The following is a 24059-nucleotide window of genomic DNA, read 5'->3' on the forward strand; positions in this document are numbered from 1 at the left end:
CCTGTCCTCCTCGCCCCCTCCAACCCTCTCCTCTCTCTCGCCTTCCGCCGCCGCCGCAGCTGCCGCAACACCCGCCGCCGCCGCCGCAGCCGCCGCCGACGACTCCGCGCCCCCCGCCGGGACCCAGAATGGACGGAGGCTCCGGCGGGCCGTACACCTCCCGCACGGCCGAGGAGGTGTTCCGCGACTTCCGCGGCCGCCGCGCCGGCATGATCAAGGCCCTCACCACCGGTATCCCCTCCTCCCCCCTCCCCCCTACCCTATCCCGTGCCCCTCCCTCTTGGCTCCTTTCCTCTTGCTCCGGATTTGCACTGTTCCTCCTCCCTGATGTCGCTGACGTGCCTCGTGGCCGCCGCTTTGGCTGGTGCGTGTGTGTTTTCCTGTTTTTGTGTGTGCAGATGTGGAGAAGTTCTACCAGCTCTGCGACCCCGGTGAGTCCGCTCGATCTCCTCGCGTGTGGGGTTTTGGGCGCTGGAGTTGCGCGGGGTTGCTTGGGATGGGGCGTCGGGCTGCTCTGCTGGGAGTTCTGGAGCTAAATTTGGTGTAATCTGCGGGCTTTGCTGCTCTGCGTTGGTAGTGGCCCCTGTAGCTTTCATCAATGCAGTGACTAATACCGGTGCGATGAGCGTTTCGAATTGTAGATTAGAGCCTGATGTGGGCTCTTTGGGTGATTGGAATTGTCTAATGGGTGATGACTCTTGAGAAATTTTTTTTGTTTGTTAGCTATTTTGATAGTTCAGCATTTGCCGTTGTTACGAGATGGAGGAATTTGAGGAAAGTATCAGTGTTCTGATGGGATTGCCCCACTCATTGACGCTTGACTTTTTTTTTTCTTTTGGCTGCTTTGTCTGATTCAAAGCTGTTTCTCGGTCAATGCAGTGTAGGGTCATCATCCATTTTTGAATTGGTTGAATGAGTTTGCTGAAATTAGCTAGCCTTCTTGCGCCATTGTAAGAACGAGGCCACTTCATTTATGTTGCCTGTTAGTGTATGCAACCAACATTAACTTTCTTTCTTTGTCTTGCCTAGCACCTGCTTGCTTCTTGCATAACAAGTAGTGCCTGGACAGAACTCTTATGTCGCTGCTAATTTTTTTTATTTGAGCAGAAAAGGAGAACTTGTGCCTTTATGGGTACCCTAATGAAACATGGGAAGTTACCTTGCCAGCTGAGGAAGTTCCTCCGGAGATCCCTGAACCAGCTTTAGGAATCAACTTTGCTAGGGACGGCATGAATGAGAAAGATTGGTTGGCACTAGTAGCCGTCCACAGTGATTCATGGTTACTGGCTGTTGCGTTTTATTTTGCAGCACGTTTTGGGTTTGACAAAGAGGCCAGGTAATAATTTCCCTAATCATCAAACTTCACTTTTTCTTGTACAAGAATATATATATAGCTTAATAATTTTTTATTTGTTGTATTTTTGTGGATTTCTCCTACAATTTAGTCTTCTACCTAGACATATGTTAGCATGGCTAAAATACCTCACTGGGAGCTTCTGATTCTTTTCTTAAATTATTATGATTCTCCTTTCTTCAGTGTTTTTTTTTTCTGTCTCAACATTTAGATTTTCTCTCATGCGAAAATAACCTAGGAAAATTTATATCTTGAGATTGACTCCTTGCTCAGCTTAATCCTGCATGGCTGAATAACTATCATCCCAACTGGACCTTTAACATTGTGGTAACTCAAAAAAGCACCTTGTTCATGTTCAAAACTACCAAAAAGAAAAATGGCACACCAGAAATGATAGCAGTATATGCATAGACTACCTGTATGCAGGCAGCCCTGTGTATGAATTCGTAGGGAAGCTTTCTTTGCCAATAATGGCAATAAACTTTAGAGACTTTATGAAAGATTGCATCCAGGGCCTTATTAGCTTCCAGACCAGCTTCATGGCATCATGTACTTGGTGAACGTGGACTGCTAGACTATTCAAAGAGTTTTGTTTTCTTTGTTCAATAATGTCACTCCATTATAAGCATGTCCACTATCCAATAAGGGTCGTGGTTTGTAATGGCTTGACAGATAATGAAACTAGTCCCAGTTTCAGAATGCTCATCTCTAGGTCAAGTTCAAGAATCTTGTGCCAAGAGGCAAAAAGTGGTGAAATCCAAGGCTGAATGAACAGCAATTCAGCAACCAGAGTATTGATCACCCGCATTATGGGTAAATTGTCTATCTGTTATTTTTTTTGGAGTATTTCTGTTTGATATGGGACATTCCACAGAAAACTGGAAATATGCACCTAAGTTCCTGTGTTTTGGTTCTACATGCTTCAAAAAAGAATTGCACATGGTGCACAATGCAAAAGAACAAGTTTTTTTCCCCCAACATGCAGATACGAGCATATTTGTGTACTCCCTCTGTTTTATATTGTTAAGTATTTTTAGCTATGTCTAGATTCATCTATTGACCAATGTATATTATTTATATATGTGTATATATTCAACTGTATCTATATGAATCTTGACAACGCTATTGTGAAATGGAGGTAGTACTAAACTTTGCAAGTGCACATGTTTTGCATATGCGTGTTTCTAAAGATTTTTTGTCCAGTGCACAAGTATACAAACCAAAGTAAGTTCATGGTACCTATGCGTGTAGTGTCCACTTCAGGGTTTCAGACTGTGTAGAGAGTTACAAGAGCTAGTGCATTTCATAGGGACATGGTTATGTATATTGCAGCCGTTTACTTTTGATATGATGCATGTACTTCTTCGTGTGTTGAAACTTTCTGACACAAGACGTTCAGACTGAAACTAAGACGTTAAGACTGAAACTATCTAACAAATGATGAGCAAAGAAAGGTTAATAGACTCTACTGATAATTGGTGATTCATTTAGCTTGTTTGTACTGATCATGCAATTCATTTGTCGCTTATTTTAATAAAATATACTCAGTTAATTTTCTGTAGCTCAAAACAGTCTGAAATCTTTCACTTGCTTTGGTAGTTTACTTACATATTTGCTAATCACCCAATCCTTTTCCTTTAGTAGTTTAGTTATATCCTCCTTTGTAAGACTTTATAACATTGCCTAGATTCATATGTATGATAATGAATCTAGACATATATATAAATTATAGACATTCATCAATGGATGAATCTAGGCAAGACTACAAAGTCTTACAATATGCAACTGAGGGAGTATTTAGTTGTGCCAGTGATCTAGCTATCCTATACTGTGGATTTGTGTTCTTCCTATTGACATTAATCCTACCTGATGACCTAAACACATTGATATCTATTGCACCAAGTCATAGTACCACATTGAACATTTCAATAAAAACTTTGGGCTGTTAGCATTCAACCATAACCAAGCTTAGCAACATTTAGAGGTACTTCCAGGTTTAAAATTTATTCTCTATAAACTAGCCGGTTTCATGGTGGAGGAGATTGTTATTGGTAGAGGGTGGTTTTGAGGTGTTTATTTACGCATTTCAATAAAATACATATAATCAACTGCCCATTATTAGAAAATATGCGTGGAGCGAAAAAATGCTTCATGTGACCATGTCAAGTTTTCATGAAATCGAGGTTAATGCAATTCATACCTGCTCCAAAAGCTAAACCTGGTCACAGCTAACCTAGCATGTTAACTCCGTAAAATTGAATTTAGTTGTACATAGCATTTGGTTTTGCAAATCACTGAAAAAATCCATCGGACAGTGAGTGATGAGCACTATCCTGCATTCCTGCTAACTGGGAGTTTCCGATCCTAGATCAATCCATATACAACCAAAAGTTCCATGGAGTAAACAATAGATGGTTTTTCTGTGGTGCTAACTAAAGTTTGCCTGAATCGCAAGTAGTTTTTTGTGACACTTTTTATGAGCATAAGTAAATCCTTTTTAGCATTTTTTGTACAACTTTACAGTGAAGTTAAATTGAATACATTTTTATTCTGCTATTCAAGATGTTTTGAAATGTCTGCTATACTTTCACTTACACAGGAGGCGACTCTTCAACATGATAAATAACTTACCTACAATATTTGAAGTTGTGACTGGCGCTGCCAAGAAACAAACGAAGGAGAAGGTGCCCAATAGTACCAACAAAAGCAGCAAGCCAAGCTCAAAAATGGTATCTTCATAAACCTTTTTGCTGCATGCAGTGCCATACAGGGCTTTTAATTTTTTCTGCTTGTAGCCATCAAGACCAGAGTCTCATTCAAAGGCCCCAAAGCTACCTGCACCCCCCAAGGATGATGATGAGAGCGGCGAGGAATATGGAGACGAAGAGGAGGAAGAGCGCGATAACACCCTGTGCGGATCTTGTGGAACAAATGATGGCAAGGATGAGTTTTGGATCTGTTGTGATAGTTGCGAGCGGTGGTACCATGGGAAGTGCGTCAAGATCACGCCTGCTCGAGCTGAGCATATCAAGCACTACAAGTGCCCAGATTGCGGCAACAAGAGGGCGAGGGCATAGAGACAAAGCACAAGCAGAAGTACTCTGAACCAAAACCAGCGCCAAATCTTCGATGTCTGCAGATATGGCCTAGCTTTCTAGCCCGTAGACTCGCCTTTTTTTTCTCATTTCAAGTTAAAAACACTGCCCCAGCAGTTCCTGTTGCTCTGACTTTAATTGTGCCTCTAAACATCTTGGTCGTTGTAGTAATTACTAGCTTCAATCTCTGGTGGCTGCCCCTGCAGACATGCTGTCAAAGACGTTCTTGAATTGAAGGACCTCTCTGACCATTGTTTCTTGGCTTGTAGTCTCGTTCCAGTTCTTCTTGATCTTGGCCTATTTCTTCACTGCTATTCTGTTTTGCAATTCTTATCGTAGCTTGTGGTTTTCTGTGCTTGTGGTAACTGGTTATCGCTGGCAACGGGAGCCAAGTGATCATCAGACATTTCTCTTCTGAGTTTTAGCCAATTTCCTAATCCTTTTTTAGGTATTATATTGGTCACTTAAAGTTGGTACGAGCACCAGGTTCGGTGCAAATATTCATGGTGGATTAATGTGAAATGAAGCATTTAGTTGGCTGAAGCATTTGGTGGAGTGTCATTTGTGCAATTTTTTCCTGAAGCATGCATGGCGGCGACGGGGAGGTGCGGTCTCCGGCATTGGGGGAGCCCGGGCTGGGCTGAGGAGATGCACGCACGGGCTGGGCTGGGCTGAAAAAAATAAAGTAAGATAGAAAAAACTAAAATCTACTCTAAATTTAAAATTAAAAATTCAAAGCTTATAAGTATAAGCAACGGAAAAAATGGGTGTGGTGGTGAAGATTTGAAAGGGAACGTAACACATGAAGAAACATAGTATAAGTTCAAATGATGTTTCTAAGCTCGCTGGATGAATCAAAAGTATCGTACTCCCGGTATAACTATTTCCAACCATTAATTTAGACACGTGGCACATATCTAGATTCATAACAAATACCTATATTTTAAGATAAAGAAAGTATAAAATATATACGTCAAGAAAAGGGGAGAGACATACGGTGTACCCGCGGTCCTTTGAGTGCCTTCATGGGTTCTCTCCCTGTCAAATCCTCTTGTGAGATCAAAGTCGATACGCAATCTTTGCACAAAAATGGAAAGATAGTAGGACGTTTTGTCGTCTAAGATCCCAGCGAGGCAGTGACCTATCTTTTCGGTTCCGTATCTGTCTATAAGATTTAAATTTTTAACTTTAAATTTAACGTATCATCGTAGTTTTATTTTCAACTGGTTTTTAATGTAAGAATATATATACAGAAATTTTATCCATAAATTAATTTTATTTGTAAATATGATGTTGGAGCCCCATCTATAGGTTCTTATATAGATTGAGGCCTTCTTCTACTATAGGTAATAACCCTAGTCTTATTTATATATATTTATTAAAAGTTACTTAGAGTATAAGGCTATCTTTAATGTAAGTTTTATGAACACGATTAACTAAAGTGATATGTCATCTAAAAAGTTTGAAACTAAGATAAAACACTCATCTCTCAATGCATAGTTTCATCTATTCTTGTTTCCTAGATTACCTATAAGATACAAGCTGTGTAGGTAACAGTGCATAGAAGGTTTCATCTTCATAAAACTCATTTCATCTCTCTCTTTATTAATACTTTGACACATTATCAAAAATGTCTACATGACACCTTATTTGTTGCTCATGAATCTCTCATTGATATTGGGCTAACAACCCTATATTTTTGCTTTTGTTTGTGTTTATATTGTAAAATTTAAATTTGAAGTAAATTTTAGAGTTTTTAATCATAATTTATTTTTTAGTCTTGGCTAAGTTGTATTCATAAATTATTTTTATTTCACCAATAAGCCAACTAATCACCCCTAAATCTACTCTAACGTAACCAACTCTAACCTAACCAACTACAGAGAGTTTAAATATACTCCTCTAACCTAACCAACTACAGAGATCAATAACCTATTAGGCTAGTAGATTGAAGTCATGGGCTATCATCGAGGCCACTACTTGAACCTTGAATATATAACAAAATTTGTCCTAACAAAGACGTCTCATGTTGAAAAGTAGGGAAGTTACAACAAACTCCATACAACCAATAACACGTGCATAGGCAACAATTCAAGAACTAAGAATCTGAGATGGAACTGGAATCAAACAGAGGTCTTCTTTATGGAAAAACTGGCATTTACAACACCAACTGATTCGCAAAGTTAGCAGAAACGAAGTCAATGAGTCGAAACAAGAACTCGGCCGGCCAATACATACACCGACTAATATAGGGCGGATAGCCGTCTCATTATACAGATTACAGAGTACTAAAACAGATAGTGAGATAGATATACAAGAGCTTGTTAGTCCAGTAAACTTTCGGGTTAGTCGATCGATCCTTCCCCATCTTCCATGAGTCAGCATACCTAATGATGTTGACCAATGGCCCCTGAAGAAGAGCTGTAAATGAAGTTGAAGCACCCTTCCTTGTCTTCCGGTCTTGGGGATGCATGCCAAGTACTTCACTTCAATGAGGCTCGCTGGCTCGCTGACTCACATAAGGTCGGAATCCGATGTATGAAATAAAATTATACCATCCATTCAACCATCAGAAATGAATACTAAGGATCATTGTGGTATTATTCCACACAATCGAGCTCGCCCAGGGTTAAGCAATGATTCTGACATTATCCATCCCTGTGAAACAGAAAAGTGAGTCGTTAAGCATGTCATGCTTTTTTTTTTTCTTATTCACTAGTAGTTCATCCTAGCCCAGGTACAAAATGCTAACGAGTAATGACAAATGCAGTTAGGTTTCACCTGTTCTCTCGCTTTCTTCTTGAAAACTCCATATGATGAAGTGACAATCTTACAAGATTCTGCGATGTGTGGTATAAAGTCCATGTTCAGCGGGTTTGCATTTTGGTATGACCGATTGGAGTTCATCCGCTTCCGAGCATTCAAGTTAGCATGTGATGCATTAATAAAATGTAGTAATACATGTGCCTGTAAATCAAAACACATTTGAGTAGGATGATATAATGCAAACAAATTTGTCCAGTATGGTGTTCCCAAAGTTGTTAACTGTGTTACCAATGCTTACATGGAAAGCAGCTTTGAGAATATCATCTGGCTTTGCTTGGTCCTTGAGCAAAGCATATACCTTGTCCTTTATTGGGTTATATGTAACAATGTACCTCTCATCCTGCAATTAATATGTATCAACTTCAAATGCCAATCTTCGATTGTGCTAATGAAGGAAAGGAACAGCCTAAGGACAACACTGATGACATCATTGAGACAGTACCTCAAACAAAGGCCTTATGGCAACAAAAGAAGCAGGTTCCTGAAATGCCTCTCCGAATCTTGATCCTATAAAATCAAACTCAATTATCAAAAGGCTCTAGAATCCAGATGCATGAACAAATACATACACATCTTTAATCATAGATACAAACCTATTGCAACTGGTTGATGCTGCCATGGTGGATTAAATATTGTCTCCTGTGAGTTTCCTTCTTTCAATGAGGGAACATGTCCTGCATCAATAGATATCGAGAATTCTAATATTAGACTGGATACTGCAACCTTTCACGGAATTATATTTTTCTAAATGAATAGAGTTCTTTGCAATATGTTGCTTAGGAAATTCCACATTTTATCCGAATAATATGTGCAGATTGAATATTGATAAATGTCTTCAAGTATATTTGATGTTCACACTCAAATCTATCCATGGTATCCAGAACACTTGGTGCATCATCTGAAATTCCTAAGGATGACTACATTGTATTTCAAGGTGCAACAGTTTACACAACTACAAACTTTTCTCCTACTGCAAACTACAAAGTCCGAAGGATTCTAGATTTCAAAGTTGGCATACCTGTCTTAATGAAGGAATCCACTGCCACAGTAAATCTTGCCCTGTTTAGAGTGTTCAGCACAACAGATCTCACCTGAGAATACATATAATATATGCTTGGTTAGCTGGAAACTTTATCAGAATGATTTAATCAGAAAGTTTGAAAGCAAACCTCATGGTATGAACTAAGGAGATAGCCACAAGACAAGAAGGCAAATGAAGTCACCAATGATGGATTCCTCTTAGAAATTAAAATGCTCAAACCAGTTCCCAACTTCGCACATAAAAAGGCAATAAAGAGAAATATCAGTGAATTATTGAATACAAATATTCATACAAGTGCAGTACTGAATGAGCATACTATTAACATAAATGATGCCAGCAGAAGATAAATTGCATGTATATTTACCAGACCAATATAAGAAACAAAATGCAAAAGGTAAATGATTACCAGATCAGCGATGTTCCCAACACTTTCTCCTTTCGCAGTGACATCTCCAATATTTTCTCCTTTTGCATATGCCTTGTAGATTGGTGTACGGGTGGAGGTTGATGTAACAGCAGCAACATTCTGAATGTACCAGTTCCAAGTAAATAATTTTGATTACATTTGCATGTACAGAAAGGTTTGTTGCAGTCACTTTCATCAAACAAGCAATATTAATGTCAGAACTAGTCATAGTAAGTCACAAGGTCAAACCTTAACAACATTTGCGATGCAAGCCATAGGTAGGAAAAGTTGGGGGAAAGCTGCAGTAGCTAACTCTATCCCAGCTCCTAGCTCCATCAAGAGATCGCCAGAAAAGCGGAGCTAAAATGGAAGTGCTCTCAGTCAGTTCTTTGCATAAAGAAAAGAAATCTCAAAACCAGTTGCAAAATATTGATTGCAAATATTGCACCTGCTTTAGGTCATAGTCAAATTTCTTCCCTTGCCGTGCAAAAATCATTTTTCCAACACGGCCAGCACCATCCTGTCGTAATGAAACAACTTTAGCCATCAGAGAATACCAAGATCACCAAAAGTTAATGTGAGAAAAAACTAAATCATACTGAGGAGGTCACTGATGAGCACTAAGGCACTACATGTTAGCTAGGCAGGTAGCAGGGAGACAACTAGTCAGAGGGCACTGGTATGTTTAGCTGGCCAGCCAGGCAGGATGATGAAGGGTGTGGTAGAAGGGCGACACCTAGCTCTTTGTTAGACATGAATGCTAGGATGATACAATCGCAGGGATATCATTATTATGCTTATCACACTAGTTTGTTAGCTATTCTAGGACAGGACATTCTTATTCTCTAGATTATTCTAGACAAAACCAATTTTACCTTGAGTATCCAGTTAATAGCCACAGCACCAGATGTAGCCCTACTTTGAGCAACTCCAAGTGAGTTTAGCAAGGTTCTTGTTGTAAACACGCCCATTGCTCCACCAAAGAAGTGCTAAAAAGAGATAGAACTGGATTTAGCAAGATATATTCAACAGAGTCAACAATGATGAAAATCAAGTCATGTCCATAAAATATACCTTCAATGCTCTCCATGACATGTATGGGACATATGAAGGAGTGACACTATCTGGAAAGCCTTCAGGCACAACATATGACCTAATGAAGGACATTATTTCCTGCAACAGAAAAGCTTAATAATCAATTCGTAGTTCATCAATCATCGCCATGTCATCCAGAAGATCAAAGTTGATGCACCTAATGTTATATAGAACAAACTAGTGGAACATGACAGTTGGCACCAAAAGATTACAGAAGAAATCGGTGCTGTCAAGAACCATCCAACAAACAAGTAGCTCTAATGAGTCACAGACTCACAGGCATCTCTTTTCCAAATATTGCAACATAGCTTCAACAGCTAAGGGCCTCGACTAGATACCCATAAATCAAGCACTTGCAGTCCCAGAACGAGACAGGTGCTCGCACAAAATGAATTTAGTTCACTTGAATTAATTTAAATCTGCAGACCCATAGTAAGCATCTGATCCTCTAATCCTCGAATTGAAAGGAAAAATCGATTCGTGCGCGACTCAGGTTGCAAAAATACATCAAAATATAATCCCCTCAATTTCACTAGTTGCCTCCACACAGCCAAAAAACGCAAAAACAAAACATCATAGCGTTTTAATTCTGGGGTTGTTTTTAACAAACCAATACCACAACCTGCAATTCGGATCCAATTTTGCACTCGGGACCAACAATTCTGGGTCCAATTTTTCACTCAGGACAAGCATGGCCACAAATCTCACCCCCAACAAACACTGATAATCAAGCGCCAAATCCGCTTAAACCATGATTATCCGTATCCCATCAAACCTGACTGCAAATCAGGAGATGTTGCAGCCCACGAACCTTAAATTTGCCACGGAGAAACGAACCAATCGCTCAAATTGTTTACATAGCCATAGAAAACGCATCATTCCAGTCAAAACCAGATCTCGCTACGGTCGAAGCTCGAAACCATGGAACCGAATCCTAATACCAGACACCACAAATGCACCAAATCCCCTCGAACCCTAGGACTCACCTCGACGGGCGGCAGCGGCGACTGGAGCGGCACGGCCTTGAAGGTGACGCCCATCGGCAACGCGGACCCGCCCCTCCCCCTCCCGCCGACCCTCCCGGCCTTCCCGGGGGAGGCGCCCCCCTCCACCACGTAGCTCCACCTCCTCCCTTCCACCTCCTCCATGCACAGGAACCCGTCCACCGCGACCGCCGGCGCCGCCCTCGGCGGGAGGGGGGGCGGCGTCGTCGGGGCCTGCGCCTCGGCCGCGGCCTCCCGCACGGCCACGCGCACCGCCTCCCGCACGGCCGGCGGCGCCGGCAGCGTCACGGTCTGCGTCGCCGCCGCCGCCGGCCGCTTCATCCCCATCGCCGGCGCCATGGCGGTGGGGAGTGGGTGGGCGCCGCCGCGGCGAGCGTGAGATTCAGATGTGCTTTGCGAGCGGATGCCGAAACTGCGAGGCGCTCGCCAAGGAGGGAGAAAAATCCCATTTTATACCGGAGGAGAGAGAGAAAGCACAGCATTCTTCGTCAGTCACTGGAAAGTGGGGTCCACGTACGCAGGGCCCACATGTCAGTGGCGTGGGGTTGCTGGTGGTCGGCTGCTGGTGCCAGCTGGGAGAATGGCTACGCGTACAACTGTGAGCTCCACGTCTCGACCGTGTGTGGCTCGCCGGTCCCACATGTCTGTCTCCTGCGTTGTAGGATTAATTGGAGGAGAAAATGGTTTTTGGTTACTACCTATTTTTATTTTTATTCGATTTTTTTTGTGGCGTGAGACAAATCGTCTATTCTTTTTTTCCAGATTTGTTCAACAGCTGGTGTCTTGCTGTTCAACAGAGCATGTCTTCCGTTCGATAATAATTAAAATAAAAAGGGTTTGTCATAATGTTTTTTTTTCCTTTTAAAAGGGCATTTTAGATGATCTGATCCTTGTGACCTGGCCGGTGCATTATCCTATCCTTGGAATTCCTGAGACGCATTGTTGTGTGATCTGCTGGACAGGATGTCAGGTTGGCCATGGTCGGAGCCAATTTCTGCAGTTCTGTAGGGGATAGAACCCACAAATCCATTTATGTAATGTTATTTCGTTTCGTTCCATGTTATAAGATTCGCTGGTATTGTTTAGATTTGTACATGTGCTGATAAATCTAGATATATATACAAAACATATACACTAATACATTATTGACTCTAGATAAACTAACAAAGTACAGATGGTCTGTGAGAGAAGTATAGGAACAACATTCCTGTAGAAACACTATACATCCATTTGGTTTATAAGATCCAACGCAGTTAGTCAGACCTCCCCATTAGAAAGTGCATGTAATTATGGCCATCCATTTTTGCCAAGATCTGATTCTACTATGACTGCTAAAGTTTATTTAATGTGTGAACATTAGTGTGTAAAATCTGGGCACTTAAGGCCCTGTTTAGTTTAAAAAGATTTTTCCAAAAACATCGTATCGAATCTTTAGACATATAAATAGAGCATTAAATATAGATAAAACAAAAAAACTAATTGCACAGTTATAAAAGAAATCGTGAGACGAATCTTTTGAACATAATTAGTCCATGATTAGCCATAAATATTATAGTAACTCATATGTACTAATGACGACTTAATTAGGCTTAAAAGATTCGTCTCACAGTTTCCAGAGAGCTGTGAAATTCTTTTTTTATTCGTGTCTGAAAAACCCCTCCAACACCCGATCAAATATCTGATATTACTCTTCTTCTAAATATTTTTGTCATCTAAACGGGGCCTTATATTTGCATTGAACAGTTTTAGTGTGACTTATATTGCAGTCACACTATGACTTACGATGTATCCAAATCCGTTTTCCATGTTCGTATGAATTTTTGGAAATCACATGAAACGAACAGGCACTAAAATCTTCACATGTGGGAAGCTGAAAATCACCAAAACTTCAACACGCGTGGTACGACGAAACGGGCCATGGCGAGGCCATATGGGCATCCCTTTCCGGCAGATCCCACGAGATCGTGGGCGCCGCTGCCGGCCGATCGGAGATCCCCCACCCACCCAATCTCCGCCGGTGGGCGCCACCCCCCTCCCTCCGCCCCGCCGCCGCAACCATCCATGTGAGCCTTGTCCTCCGTGAGGAGTCCCCCCATCCACCGCGGCCAAAACCGGCCCGGCCCCGCCTCCCCCCTCCCCCCTTGATCTTTTCTCCGTCCTCGCCGCTCGTGTGTGTGGCTGCAGATTTTTTGTTTTCTCTCTCTCTCTCTCTACCGCCCCGCGCCCATCTCCGTCGTCGCCTCGCCGGCCGGATCACCGTCCGTCTCGATCGGAGAGGATGGGGCGCATGGAGAGGCGACAGGTCGCGGGTGGCCCGGTTGCCCCACCGCTGGGGGGGGGGGGGGGGGGGGGGATTGTTAGGCTATAAATAAATAGAAAATAATTTATAAATAAAATAATAAATTATATATATATATATATTCTTATCGATCTAAAAGCTATAGCTGGAAAATATGATTTGGTTAAAAAAAGTCTCAAAATCAATATCAAATTTAAGATTGAAAATTTAAATTTTGGTTTATAAGCATAAGCGAAAAAATGATAGTGCGTGGGTTGCTGCCGCGATACGCAGAGGGCGATTGTCAAAAAGTATATTTCTTAAAATATAATTTATAAATAAATTTTATAGGTTTGTTAGTTAAGGCTATAAAATAAAATATAATTAAAAAATCCAAAATTCAATTTTAAATTGAAGATTAAAACTTTGAACCGAAAAGGTGAGATAGAATTTGCTTCTGTCCGTCCGCCCTTACGCGGTTACACCCGCTTCGTCAACAAGTAACTGCACTGCTGTACTCCGTAATTGCTTGCTTACACTTATGCCATCCTGTCACTCTTTTACATTAGACCGTTCCCATGTTTCTCACTAACATACTAGTAATTCGCTTTTGATGATGTGGTAAGGTAAAAAAAAAAGAATTTGAGTTCTATCTAAATAAAACTCTATTTACACTGTTTCTAATATAACTTATCTCTTGAATGTATGGACTATGTAATACTAAAATGGTTACTACCTACCTCCATCACATGGTAACTCCATTTTTCGTTTTTCCATGTCCAGACCATTTGTCTTATTTAAAAAATTTATAGAAAAAATTAAAAAAATTAGTCAGGCATAAAGTACTATTTATGTTTTATCATCTAGTAAGAATAAGAATATTAATTGAAAAAAATTTAAATAAGATGAAGAGTCAAAACATTGTATCAAAAACTGAAACATGATCTTATTTCGGGACAGAGGAAGTATATATTATTTCAATCATTTTTTTTGCTTATGTGTGGCACTATTAGAAACGTAAAAATAAAGCCTTCTGCTGGAAATGTCCTTAATCATGCATGTGAGCACTCACGAGTTAAGCGCGTTTGATATTCTTAAGCATGTGTTAAACGTATGCGCACTCACGAATACACTGTACTTTCTCCGTCAATTTTTCCTTTTCTGAAAATTAAATAATTTCTTAAATAACAGAAATTGTTTTGATTTTTTTATAGAAGCTAAAACCAATTATTATACAGACTGTAAATGAAAAACTGTCAATATCAAAATCACAACTTCCCTAAAAATGCAAAAACTGCATAGAACACTAACCTAAAGACAGGGATAGTATATTGCTAAATTTTCATTTATGGTTGGCTAGAATCTGCATAACCATTATTTTTGCTGAACAGTTTGCAAGTGGTAGATAGCCCTTGTCTTACTCAAACTATAAAATAAAATATCCAAAATCAACTTTCTGTCGTTGTGTTAATCGAATTTCACTTATATCACCGTTTTCGACTAGCATCGAACCAATTAGAAGATATTATAGCTCTGTTATCTCCTTTGTCTAAACATAAATTTGTCGTGCCAATTCTTATATATAACTCGCATATATTATCCTATTATACTCACTCCTAGATATTAGTATGGTTATTGGTCATAAGATTAGGTGAAATGAAATGAAGGGTGACTGGTGGGATAAAAACTAGCACAATAGTAATTATAATATATATTGCCACAAATTCTAAAAATGCTACTCCCTCATGTTATTATTTATATGACATTTAGGACATAAAAATATAACTACGTTCAAGTCAATTTGGTTGTCTTAAACATCATATATTTGAAACTAGAGGTAGTATATTTTGTGATGGAGTATATGACAATGCCCATTTGTTCATGGTTGCCTTGTATACATATGAAAAACAAAAAAATGGTATGTATTCTTTTTTTTTATCTAGGATGACGGAGTAAAGTGAGTATTTGCAAATAGGCAAACAGTAGAGTCCGTCTTCTATGTAACTTCACCTAACATGACCATCTCCATGCCAATTATCGGGAGTGGGATGGCAACAGGCTGCACCTGTTGGGTTTTTATCACCGCATTCCCATAGAAATGAAATTTCTCCATCCCCATCCCAGCAAACGGGGGAGGATTTCTCCCTGTCCCCATCCCATGCAAGTACGGGTTATCTGATGGGTGTCCATACCCGACAACCAGCGAAGCGGAGGCGACGGTGATGACCTGCGCGATGACGGCCCAACGAGCAGCTTGGCGGTGCGGTGACCTAGGGCGACGGCGGCGGCATGACGAACTGGGGCAACAACGACGACACAACGAACTAGGGCAGCGTGGAGAACTAGGGCGAGGGCGGCGACACGGCGAGCTGCATGGCGTGCGGCAAACTAGGACGAGGATGGCAGCACGGCGAGCGACTGCACCCGCCGACGGCGCAACCGGCTACCGGCGCCCTGGCGGCCTTGCTCCTCCGTGCTCCAGCCGTGTAGACTCCGATGATGAAGAGAGATTGAGAGAACGAGAACAAGAGAGAATGAGAGAACGAGAGAAAGCGACGGAGTGGCCGCTCGGGTAGGGTTGCTGTGAGAGCTAGGGTTTCTATTTTCTATATGGGTCTAATGGGTTGTTTTTATTGGGCTACATGCTGAGTTAAGTATATATTCATAATTTATACGGGTACCCACGGGTACGCGGGGACGGGGGCTAGGGAACGTGCCCGTCCCCACCTTACCCGATGAGGGACTTTTAAGCCAATATTAGCCCCACGGGCATCGATTTCACCATATTTTTATACTCTAATAGAGTTTTTACCTGTCAGGGATTTGGGTTCGGGGCCATTGCCATCCCTAGGAGTAATACTATAGTAGCATATCTCTTTGGCATTTGCCCTAAAAACATGGCTCCCAAAGTCCCAATCACTATATGGATCTACTCAGCGTTATAGACCAAACACCAGCATCTATAGTCAGCATCTTGTCTTGTAATCACTAAACAATTGTCGGTCAGCTATGGTTTCCAAGTACTACATTTCGAGCATCGACCAATTCTCCTTTTAAATTAAAATGAGTTCAAATTCGAGTAACAAGGAATTAAACCGAATGGAGGCCAACACTAGCGCTCCCCAACTGTGTCGTGAGCGTCTGCCTTGTTATACTAGCATATTTAGGCTCGGTTTGATTTGCTGATACAATGCAGATTATTTCTCGTTTTTTATACGCATGTTTTCCGAATTACTAAGCAATATATATATATTTTTAAAAAATATAGTTCACAATCTCATATTTCTAAAATATATTTTAAACTTTGTAGCATTTTATTTATTTCTATCATTTACATCATTAAATAGTTATCAAAAAATTTAGATAATCTTTCATGTTTCATTCATAAAAGAACACAACCTCAGTTCTTTGTAACACTTTAATTCATCTCCATATTTAAGACAAAATAAGACATGAGACATGATCTCTACGCTGGATATACACAGCCATTGACGGGACACTCGTGTCTTACGACCGAACACAAGTAGGAAAATGATTCTTCTAGGGAAGGGTCATTCTACTGTACAGGTGGGCTAGAATTAGCCTGCCTCCAAAGTGCTCGGTGACCCAAATAACTCTTGTATTTTTTTCCTATTTTTTCGCCTTTGCGGGGATTTATGTCTTGACACTTATGGCTAATTCGTTTAGGAGAAAAACAAGAAATTTGGATTGCTAAGAAATAATTCTTATAAGTATTCGACTTGAAATAAAAAATATAGGAAAAGCCCAAAAAAATCGGTCATGCAAGTTGTACAGCCATAACAATAGAAATTTTACATTAACTGTAATCGCATGGAAAAATACGAATGGATTAATATGTAAATGCATGCCTATTGTTTTTCAGTTTCCTATTATTACGAGTTAAAATTCTAAATTCCTTTCGGTTGTAGTTTGGCCTATTTTCCTCTCCGTGCAAAAGCACGTGGTAATGAATAGATCGAAATATTAATTGAAATCCTTTCAAAAAGAATCAAGATGAGGTCGAATTAATGCTTTGATTGGCTGGCTGGCTGGCCGGTCGCTTTCGATGCAGGAGTGTGTCAACATTGGGGTGCTTAATTTCCTTCCAAGATCAAATCATTTTCTCTTGCTAATTAAACACGTTGTTGCTAGCTTGCCCCATTATTGGTTTATGATCGTACCTAGGTCAGTTCCTCTTAAATGATAATTTAGATATGCTAATCAAGCGGTCCTAGAGTACTTGTGAGTTGTGACGTTAAGTCACTCTGAATGCAAATTTTAGAGTTGTTTCAATCTCATTAAATAATAGTATATCTCATAGGCAAGAATAATGATGCTCCATAGAACTTATGATAAAAGGGAAAGTTGTATTTTATGGAGATTTATGATGAAATCTGATTTGCACACTTACTTGGAGTATGAAACTAGATTGAAGCTTTCACTAAGATTAATTTGTTTTTTTTACATATTTAGTAAACTTGTATTGGTCACTTGGATACAACATTTAAGTGATATACTAGCCTATAAAACCATGAAGTGAAGTTTTGTATTACATGACTTCTTATTGATCCACTCACAATATACTTTGATGACATGATCCTATTGGATATCACAAAGTGAAACCTTACACTAAGAATGGCTTTAGAATCTTTTTCTTTTTCTTTTTTCTTTTTTGGACCAACTGAATGTTGATGCTACATATATATGAAAGCTCCTCAATATATACAATACTGTCGTGATTACAAATGATAGTGATATTTGATTCGGCGTGTTTTTCGAGCATCATTTTGTTAGTCTTGATGACGATAGATACAGTACTTTTTTTTTCAAATTATTATTACTTGACAGCATTGTATTAACTGAAAATGACCTTGGAAAATAATCTTGTTTGACATAACAATTTTTCGGTATTTAAACTATTTTTCTGAATCTGCGCTTGCAAGTTGTAATATTATACATTCCAACCTCCAATTCTCCAAAGATGTTACATAAACCTTTGGCGAATTTTACTGATGCTTGCACTCGATCGTTCTGACTAAAATGCATGCAACCCCGTATAAATCGTCGAGAATCTACTTATATGCCATCGGCTTTACACCGATTTAATAATTTATCATTGACATCGTCTTTTCCATAATATACCGATAAGTGTATCAATGATTCTATAATATGCTATTGGGCTGGGTTTTTTTCCCAAAAAAAACCGCTAAAATATCCTCATAGATACACACGGTTAACCATTAATTTATCCCATTATAAGTTTTATAAAATTATATTTTTGGCACCTTATTACATACAAACAGTAGTATGTATATAAAATGTTAAGGACGACATATATTAAATTACGAGGAATATTTTTTATGGTTTCATATTAAGTGTACTTATTATCTTAAAAATAATATAAATGAAAGTTAATGAGCGGCTAAAAACATTTAAAATTGCTGATTAGGGCCCCGTATAGTACATTTGGATTCTGTATTCTTAGCTCCATAAATCCATTGTTTTGTGTAGTTTTTATTTTTATGAAATATAAAATTTTAAATTACTTAAATTTAAGTGATAAACTCCAAATCCAACATAAACTAGCATCTGGAGCTACCGTAAATAGGACCGAGATGTGCAACACATTCTTACTATTAACGACGTGCCTTTTTAATAATATTAGTAAGAAAACAAGAAGATAGATAAACATGTATCCATTTTCTGTTCACAGAAATATAAAATGCACGTTGTTTCCTGCCCTAACCGCAAGCAAAAACATAATTTATTTATTTATTTAAAAAAGGTTTCTGTGCTCTAGCATCGTGCTGTACGCTGCAAAAGAAAAGAAAAAACAAAATCACTAGTGGAGCCATTAGAAAGCATAAGAACCATGGATGTCGATGTCTCACCCAAAACTCAGAACAAATGGTTAAAAGATTAAAAGAGGAGAGCTTACTTTTGTCGGTTTTTATTTTAAAACTCAGAAATTCAAAAAGGTACGTGACTTTTCTAAATAATACCACGACGCAACCATCCATCGTGGGTCACCTCGTGCTTACTTTAAAAACATAAAATTAACCAAACATGAAATTAATGGCCGAATTTTCGGTCACCACCCAAACCTTTAGTCGTTGTCTAACGAAATTCAGCGAAAACGATTTTTGTTTTTCCGGCTGCAAATTATATCGGAGGCCATTTTGAAAGTCAAGGAAGGCGTTGATGGTTGAACCGCCCATTTCTCCCGGCCATGGTCGGCAAGGAGAGGGCGCTGACGTGGCAGTGGATGGGATGGGGCCCACCTCGCTGACCAATGCTGTGCCAGGGTGCAATTCCCAGCTCCCAAGTTTTGGATATCTCAGGATAAAGTGTTACCAGTCAAAAAGAAAAAAAAAAGAAAGGTTTTGCCGAAAATTTGGAGAAAGTTTTTGCTTGCGAATTTAACTGACGTGTACTTCTGTGCATGGAAGAAAATTTTGGCTATATCTATGCAATGTTTGGTCCGTAATTTTGCACGGAGATTGAAAAATAAATTCTCTCTTGAACACGGTAGAGGTAGATGTGCATTATGAAGAAAATCCGTTTCTAAATACTCTATCCCCATCTTTTGCTTATGCTTATACCAAATTTTAAATGTTTAATCTTAAATTTAGAATTAATTTTAGAGTTTTTATACCAAAGTTTATTTTCCAACCTTGGGTTTTAGATCATTAGATAAAAGTTTTATTTATAAATTATTTTTTATTTATAAATATGTTGTTTGACATGAAAAAGTCAACGATTACCCCTTGTCACATGATTTCTTCATATTTAAACTTTAATTTGTTAAAACATTATAAGTGCCCCCAAAAATCATGTATTATCAAGGTGATCGAGAATAAAACATTAATTCATCGTGGTTTAATCATTTACACAATTTTAGTGGTCAAAAACTCAAAGTCTAAACGACTCTAGGCATCAGTGATAAGTACATGTGCTTGGGAACGGAGCACCAAGCAAATAACACAAACGGTTTTTAATATCACGACCAAAACATGTCTTCAAACCCGGTCTTTATGGCCAATGGTTGGACTTTAATTACGTTGAATTACATGGCATGCATCATACGCTCTATTATTTTTGACATCTTATTATACTCGATTTGTTTAAAATATGAAAACCTAATACGTGCTAGATTGTCCTCTGTCCACATAGTACCACTACTAGGTTTTTATATTTTGAGATATATCAAGTAATTTGTTTGGATAACCAATGTACACCCCCAAAATCCCCTTCAAATTGATATGCATTGATAGGTACCCTGATGATAAAATTATAGTTTTCATAAAATAAAATTTAATACATTGACGTGCAAAAGGAGCCTTTTGCATGTTCGGGAAAAAAATTTTCATCAAATTAATTCCTATCCAAAAATAACAAAGCCCTTGTCAAATTGGAGGACGGAGATCAACCCCATGAACTGCACCGTTTTCGTTTTTTTCTTCACTCGGCCAATATCTAGCCCAACACTGGCCCAATGCTTTGAGATTCGTCAAGTTCTACTCGGAACCAGGCCTAGCCCGACGTTGGCCCAGTGCTTGATGGCTTGCTTCCCCCTTCGCTGCAAGCACGCTACGAGCGGCGGCGGCGGGAGAAGAAGGGGCCTGCCGGCGGCGAGGTCGAGCCCGCGCCGGGGATGGCTGGACCCTCCTCCTCCATCGTTGGCACAGGCTTCCCCCCGCGTCGGCCTCGGCGACGGTAGGGACCCCACCGGCCTCCCCTGAATTTTAAACCATAACTGCATTCGTCAATTCATTTTTGCTTGTGTTTATAAGTCAAATTTAAATTTTAAATTTAGAATTGATTTTAAGGATTTACATTATGTTTATTTTTCTGTATTTGATTTTAGGTCGCTAACAACATATACATTAAAAATTTATTCATAAAATATTTTGTATTTATAAATATATCGTTTGTCTTTTTCGATGTCAGTTGATTGTCCATGTTAGCTTTTGCGTCGATATCGATCCTGATTCAGTACATTTGGTTTATTACTCATTCCTCTTGCAGGTATGATGAGGTTGATGAGTTGACTGAAAATACTGAGACTGATCGAACTCGAAGCGAAGTCACGACAGACTGCAAATGGCACAAGTTATCAGCAGCCTGATTGATTACCGTAAAACGTTTGTCGAATCATGATGCTCCGACCACGTGCTCGTAGAGAACGCTTGATTTAGTTGGTGAAATAAAAATTTTTGCGTGTCATATCAGACGTTTGATATGTCGAAAGGAATTTTTGGACAAGAATGGAAAAACGAATTTCACGGCTGGCGTGAAAACCGCGAGACGAATTTTTGAGCCTAATTAATCCGTCATTAGCGTATGTGGGTTACTGTAGCACTTATGACTAATCATGTACTAATTTGGCTCAAAAGATTCGTCTCACGATTTATCACATAACTTTGCAATTAGTTTTTCGATTTATTTATGTTTAATACTCTATTTAGGTGTTCAAAGATTTGATGTAATGTTTTTGTTTAAAGTTTTTTTTTTTTGGAACGGGCCTTATGCTACCGACCATGTGCTAGGATGCGATGTGTGATGTGATCACAACTTGACTGATCCGTATTCTGCTGACACTTGGTTCCAAATCTTGGGTGCTACTCTATCAACTTTTTTTTTCTTTTTTCTTTTGCTTATGCTTATGCTTATAAATCAAAATTTAAAATTTTTAACTTTAATTTTAGAGTTGATTTTGAGTCTTTTCATCGTAGTTTATTTTTTAACCTGACTTTTACATCGATATGAACACATATATAAAAAATTTATTCGTAATTTTTTATTTGTTTGTAAATGTACTGTTTGGTTTTTTTATTTAAAATGCTAAAAGACGACTCCATGAAAGAAAAACCTATTATTAGATCTGATATAACCTACTATAATGAATCTATATAAAGAATGTGAAGGAATTTATCATACTAGATTATATCAAATATAGAACTAGGTTTGGTTTATTTTGATATGGATGTATTGTCTGGTTAGCACGCATATGCCCATTTTATAGCCGTTTTACTGTGGACGAAATGAATTGCTCTTTGGACTCTACTTCTATGTTCACGCTCTCAGCTATGCCATCCATTAATCTAATGCCGGGTTTAATTAAGTTGCAAAGTGTAACCTTGATCTTTGTGAACCCTTGCTCAACAAGATTTAATCATTATCTTCTATGACATATTAAACGGTTTTGTACTTCAGTTGAAGACAAAAGTTGCCCATTATTTTTGCCATCAGTCTCACTTTTGTGACAAACAGATATGCCATGATAAGCTTGATCTTAACTCGGCAATAAGTTCCTTATAAAAGACGGCATGTTACCTTGCTAATTAAGGTTTAAGATCCCATTGGAGGGCGTACTGTGATTAGTGGAAGCGAAAGTGTTTCATCCTAAAGGAAGAGGCATTTTTCAGATAATGTTAAATACAAGGATGATTTCTGGTTTCTATATGAACTATGAATACACACTAACACACATCTACATCAGCAATGAACCTTAATAGGTAGATACCATGAAGTATCATATTCTTTTTAATATTATTCCTGATATATTAATACTATCGAGATATTAGAAGATACCATGAGCTAACGCTGAAATGTAAAACGTAAGGTACTACTTTTCAATAGTTACTTCTCAAGAACCCTAGAATCAGTAAAGCAGGGCAGGGCCATACCCGTCCATGATTGAAACCATTTGTTCAGCTGGAGTTCTTCCAGGTGTAACCAAGCATCATGTTGGCCCCAAAACAAAGCACACAACGCCAGCAATGGCGTGTAGCCATGGAAATGATGACGTGAGCCCGGTGGATCGATCATATGAATCCATGGGAGCACCTAACCATGATGAGTCCGGGACACGTTCACCATCATCTTTTCGCTTACAGTTAAGCCAAAATTTAAATTTTTAGTATTGAATTTAAAGTTAATTTTTGGAATTTTTTCATTGTAGTTATTTTTTAGACCTAATTTAGATCGATAAGAACACGCGTGTAAAAGTTTTATTCATAAATTATGTTTCGTTTGCGCGTATTATTTCTATAATGGGCGAAAAAATGGGCACCATTAATCTCTCTCACACGCACACGCATAGAGGTGCAAAAGCAACTCTGTCAAATGGCACGGTTCATCTTCATGCGACATGCCAAGAAAGGCATGTACTATGATTATACGAAATGATGGGTCCGTGCTTTCTAGTATGCATGATATAACTGTGGCGTTGATCATGATTACCAGGCAAAGAGACCGGTTCATTGCAAGGCAAGGGAGGCAAGTAATCTATAGGAAGTACATGATGTCAGTTCATGCATTCGGTAGCACGCTGCACTTTGTTTGACTTGTCGCTTGCTCTCCCTAGTATTTTGATTTTGAGTAGATTACGTCAGGTGTTCACTTTGATATTGTAATATTTTTATTCTTATTTAAATTTATTTATTTATTAATAAATAAGATATATATATTATATATTAGTATTCATATAAATCTAGGTAAGCTTAAAAAAGTCTTACGTCGTGAAACGAAGCGGGTAGTATATAAACTTGCAAAACGTGTATTTCGGTGCATGAACTTTGTTTAGCCGATACAAATAAGGCCAAAACGTACCATAGCAAAAAAAATAAAAAAAGGTCTTAATCTCTTAATAAATTCGACCGGCACTTCATCAGCAACCCGGCGATTAAAACCAAATATGCTAAACGGGTTAAATTCAATATGCTATTAGAACCCAAAATGCTAAGCCGGAACGTCTCATCAGATTGATGCTATGTCAGTGTGAGGGTATGCCATATTGCGCAACCTACCACTTATGTCAACAATAGATAATAAGACTTTTAGAATTAAAATCAGATTCTATCGCGCATTTCGGTACAAGTCTGCAGCAAGACTTTCCCTATCAAACAGATTGTCCGGACTGAAATCACTGACAAAATCGAGAAAAGGATAGGAATA

The 24059-nt window shown here is 39.1% G+C and overlaps 2 protein-coding genes across 2 annotated transcripts; one reads left to right on the forward strand and one right to left on the reverse strand.

Moving 5' to 3' along the window:
* LOC102720332 (PHD finger protein ALFIN-LIKE 5) lies at positions 1 to 4709 on the forward strand. Its single transcript, XM_040524071.1, has 5 exons — positions 1 to 231; positions 399 to 431; positions 1108 to 1336; positions 3954 to 4083; positions 4150 to 4709. Exons 1-5 carry the CDS (start codon positions 129 to 131, stop codon positions 4429 to 4431), a joined length of 777 nt encoding a protein of 258 aa, XP_040380005.1. The 5' UTR covers positions 1 to 128; the 3' UTR covers positions 4432 to 4709.
* Positions 4710 to 6567: 1858 nt separating this feature from the next.
* On the reverse strand, positions 6568 to 11176 carry LOC102708338 (protein root UVB sensitive 6-like). The gene is made up of 13 exons (XM_006654351.3): positions 10805 to 11176; positions 9798 to 9896; positions 9599 to 9712; positions 9172 to 9243; positions 8973 to 9083; positions 8724 to 8843; positions 8445 to 8546; positions 8294 to 8366; positions 7869 to 7949; positions 7718 to 7782; positions 7514 to 7615; positions 7231 to 7416; positions 6568 to 7107 (listed from the first exon to the last, which is right to left on the reverse strand). Exons 1-13 carry the CDS (start codon positions 11159 to 11161, stop codon positions 7039 to 7041), a joined length of 1551 nt encoding a protein of 516 aa, XP_006654414.2. The 5' UTR covers positions 11162 to 11176; the 3' UTR covers positions 6568 to 7038.
* Between the last annotated feature and the right edge of the window lie 12883 nt (positions 11177 to 24059).

The sequence above is a fragment of the Oryza brachyantha genome, chromosome 5 (genome assembly GCF_000231095.2).
Source record: "Oryza brachyantha chromosome 5, ObraRS2, whole genome shotgun sequence".
NCBI classification, from domain to species: Eukaryota; Viridiplantae; Streptophyta; class Magnoliopsida; order Poales; family Poaceae; genus Oryza; species Oryza brachyantha.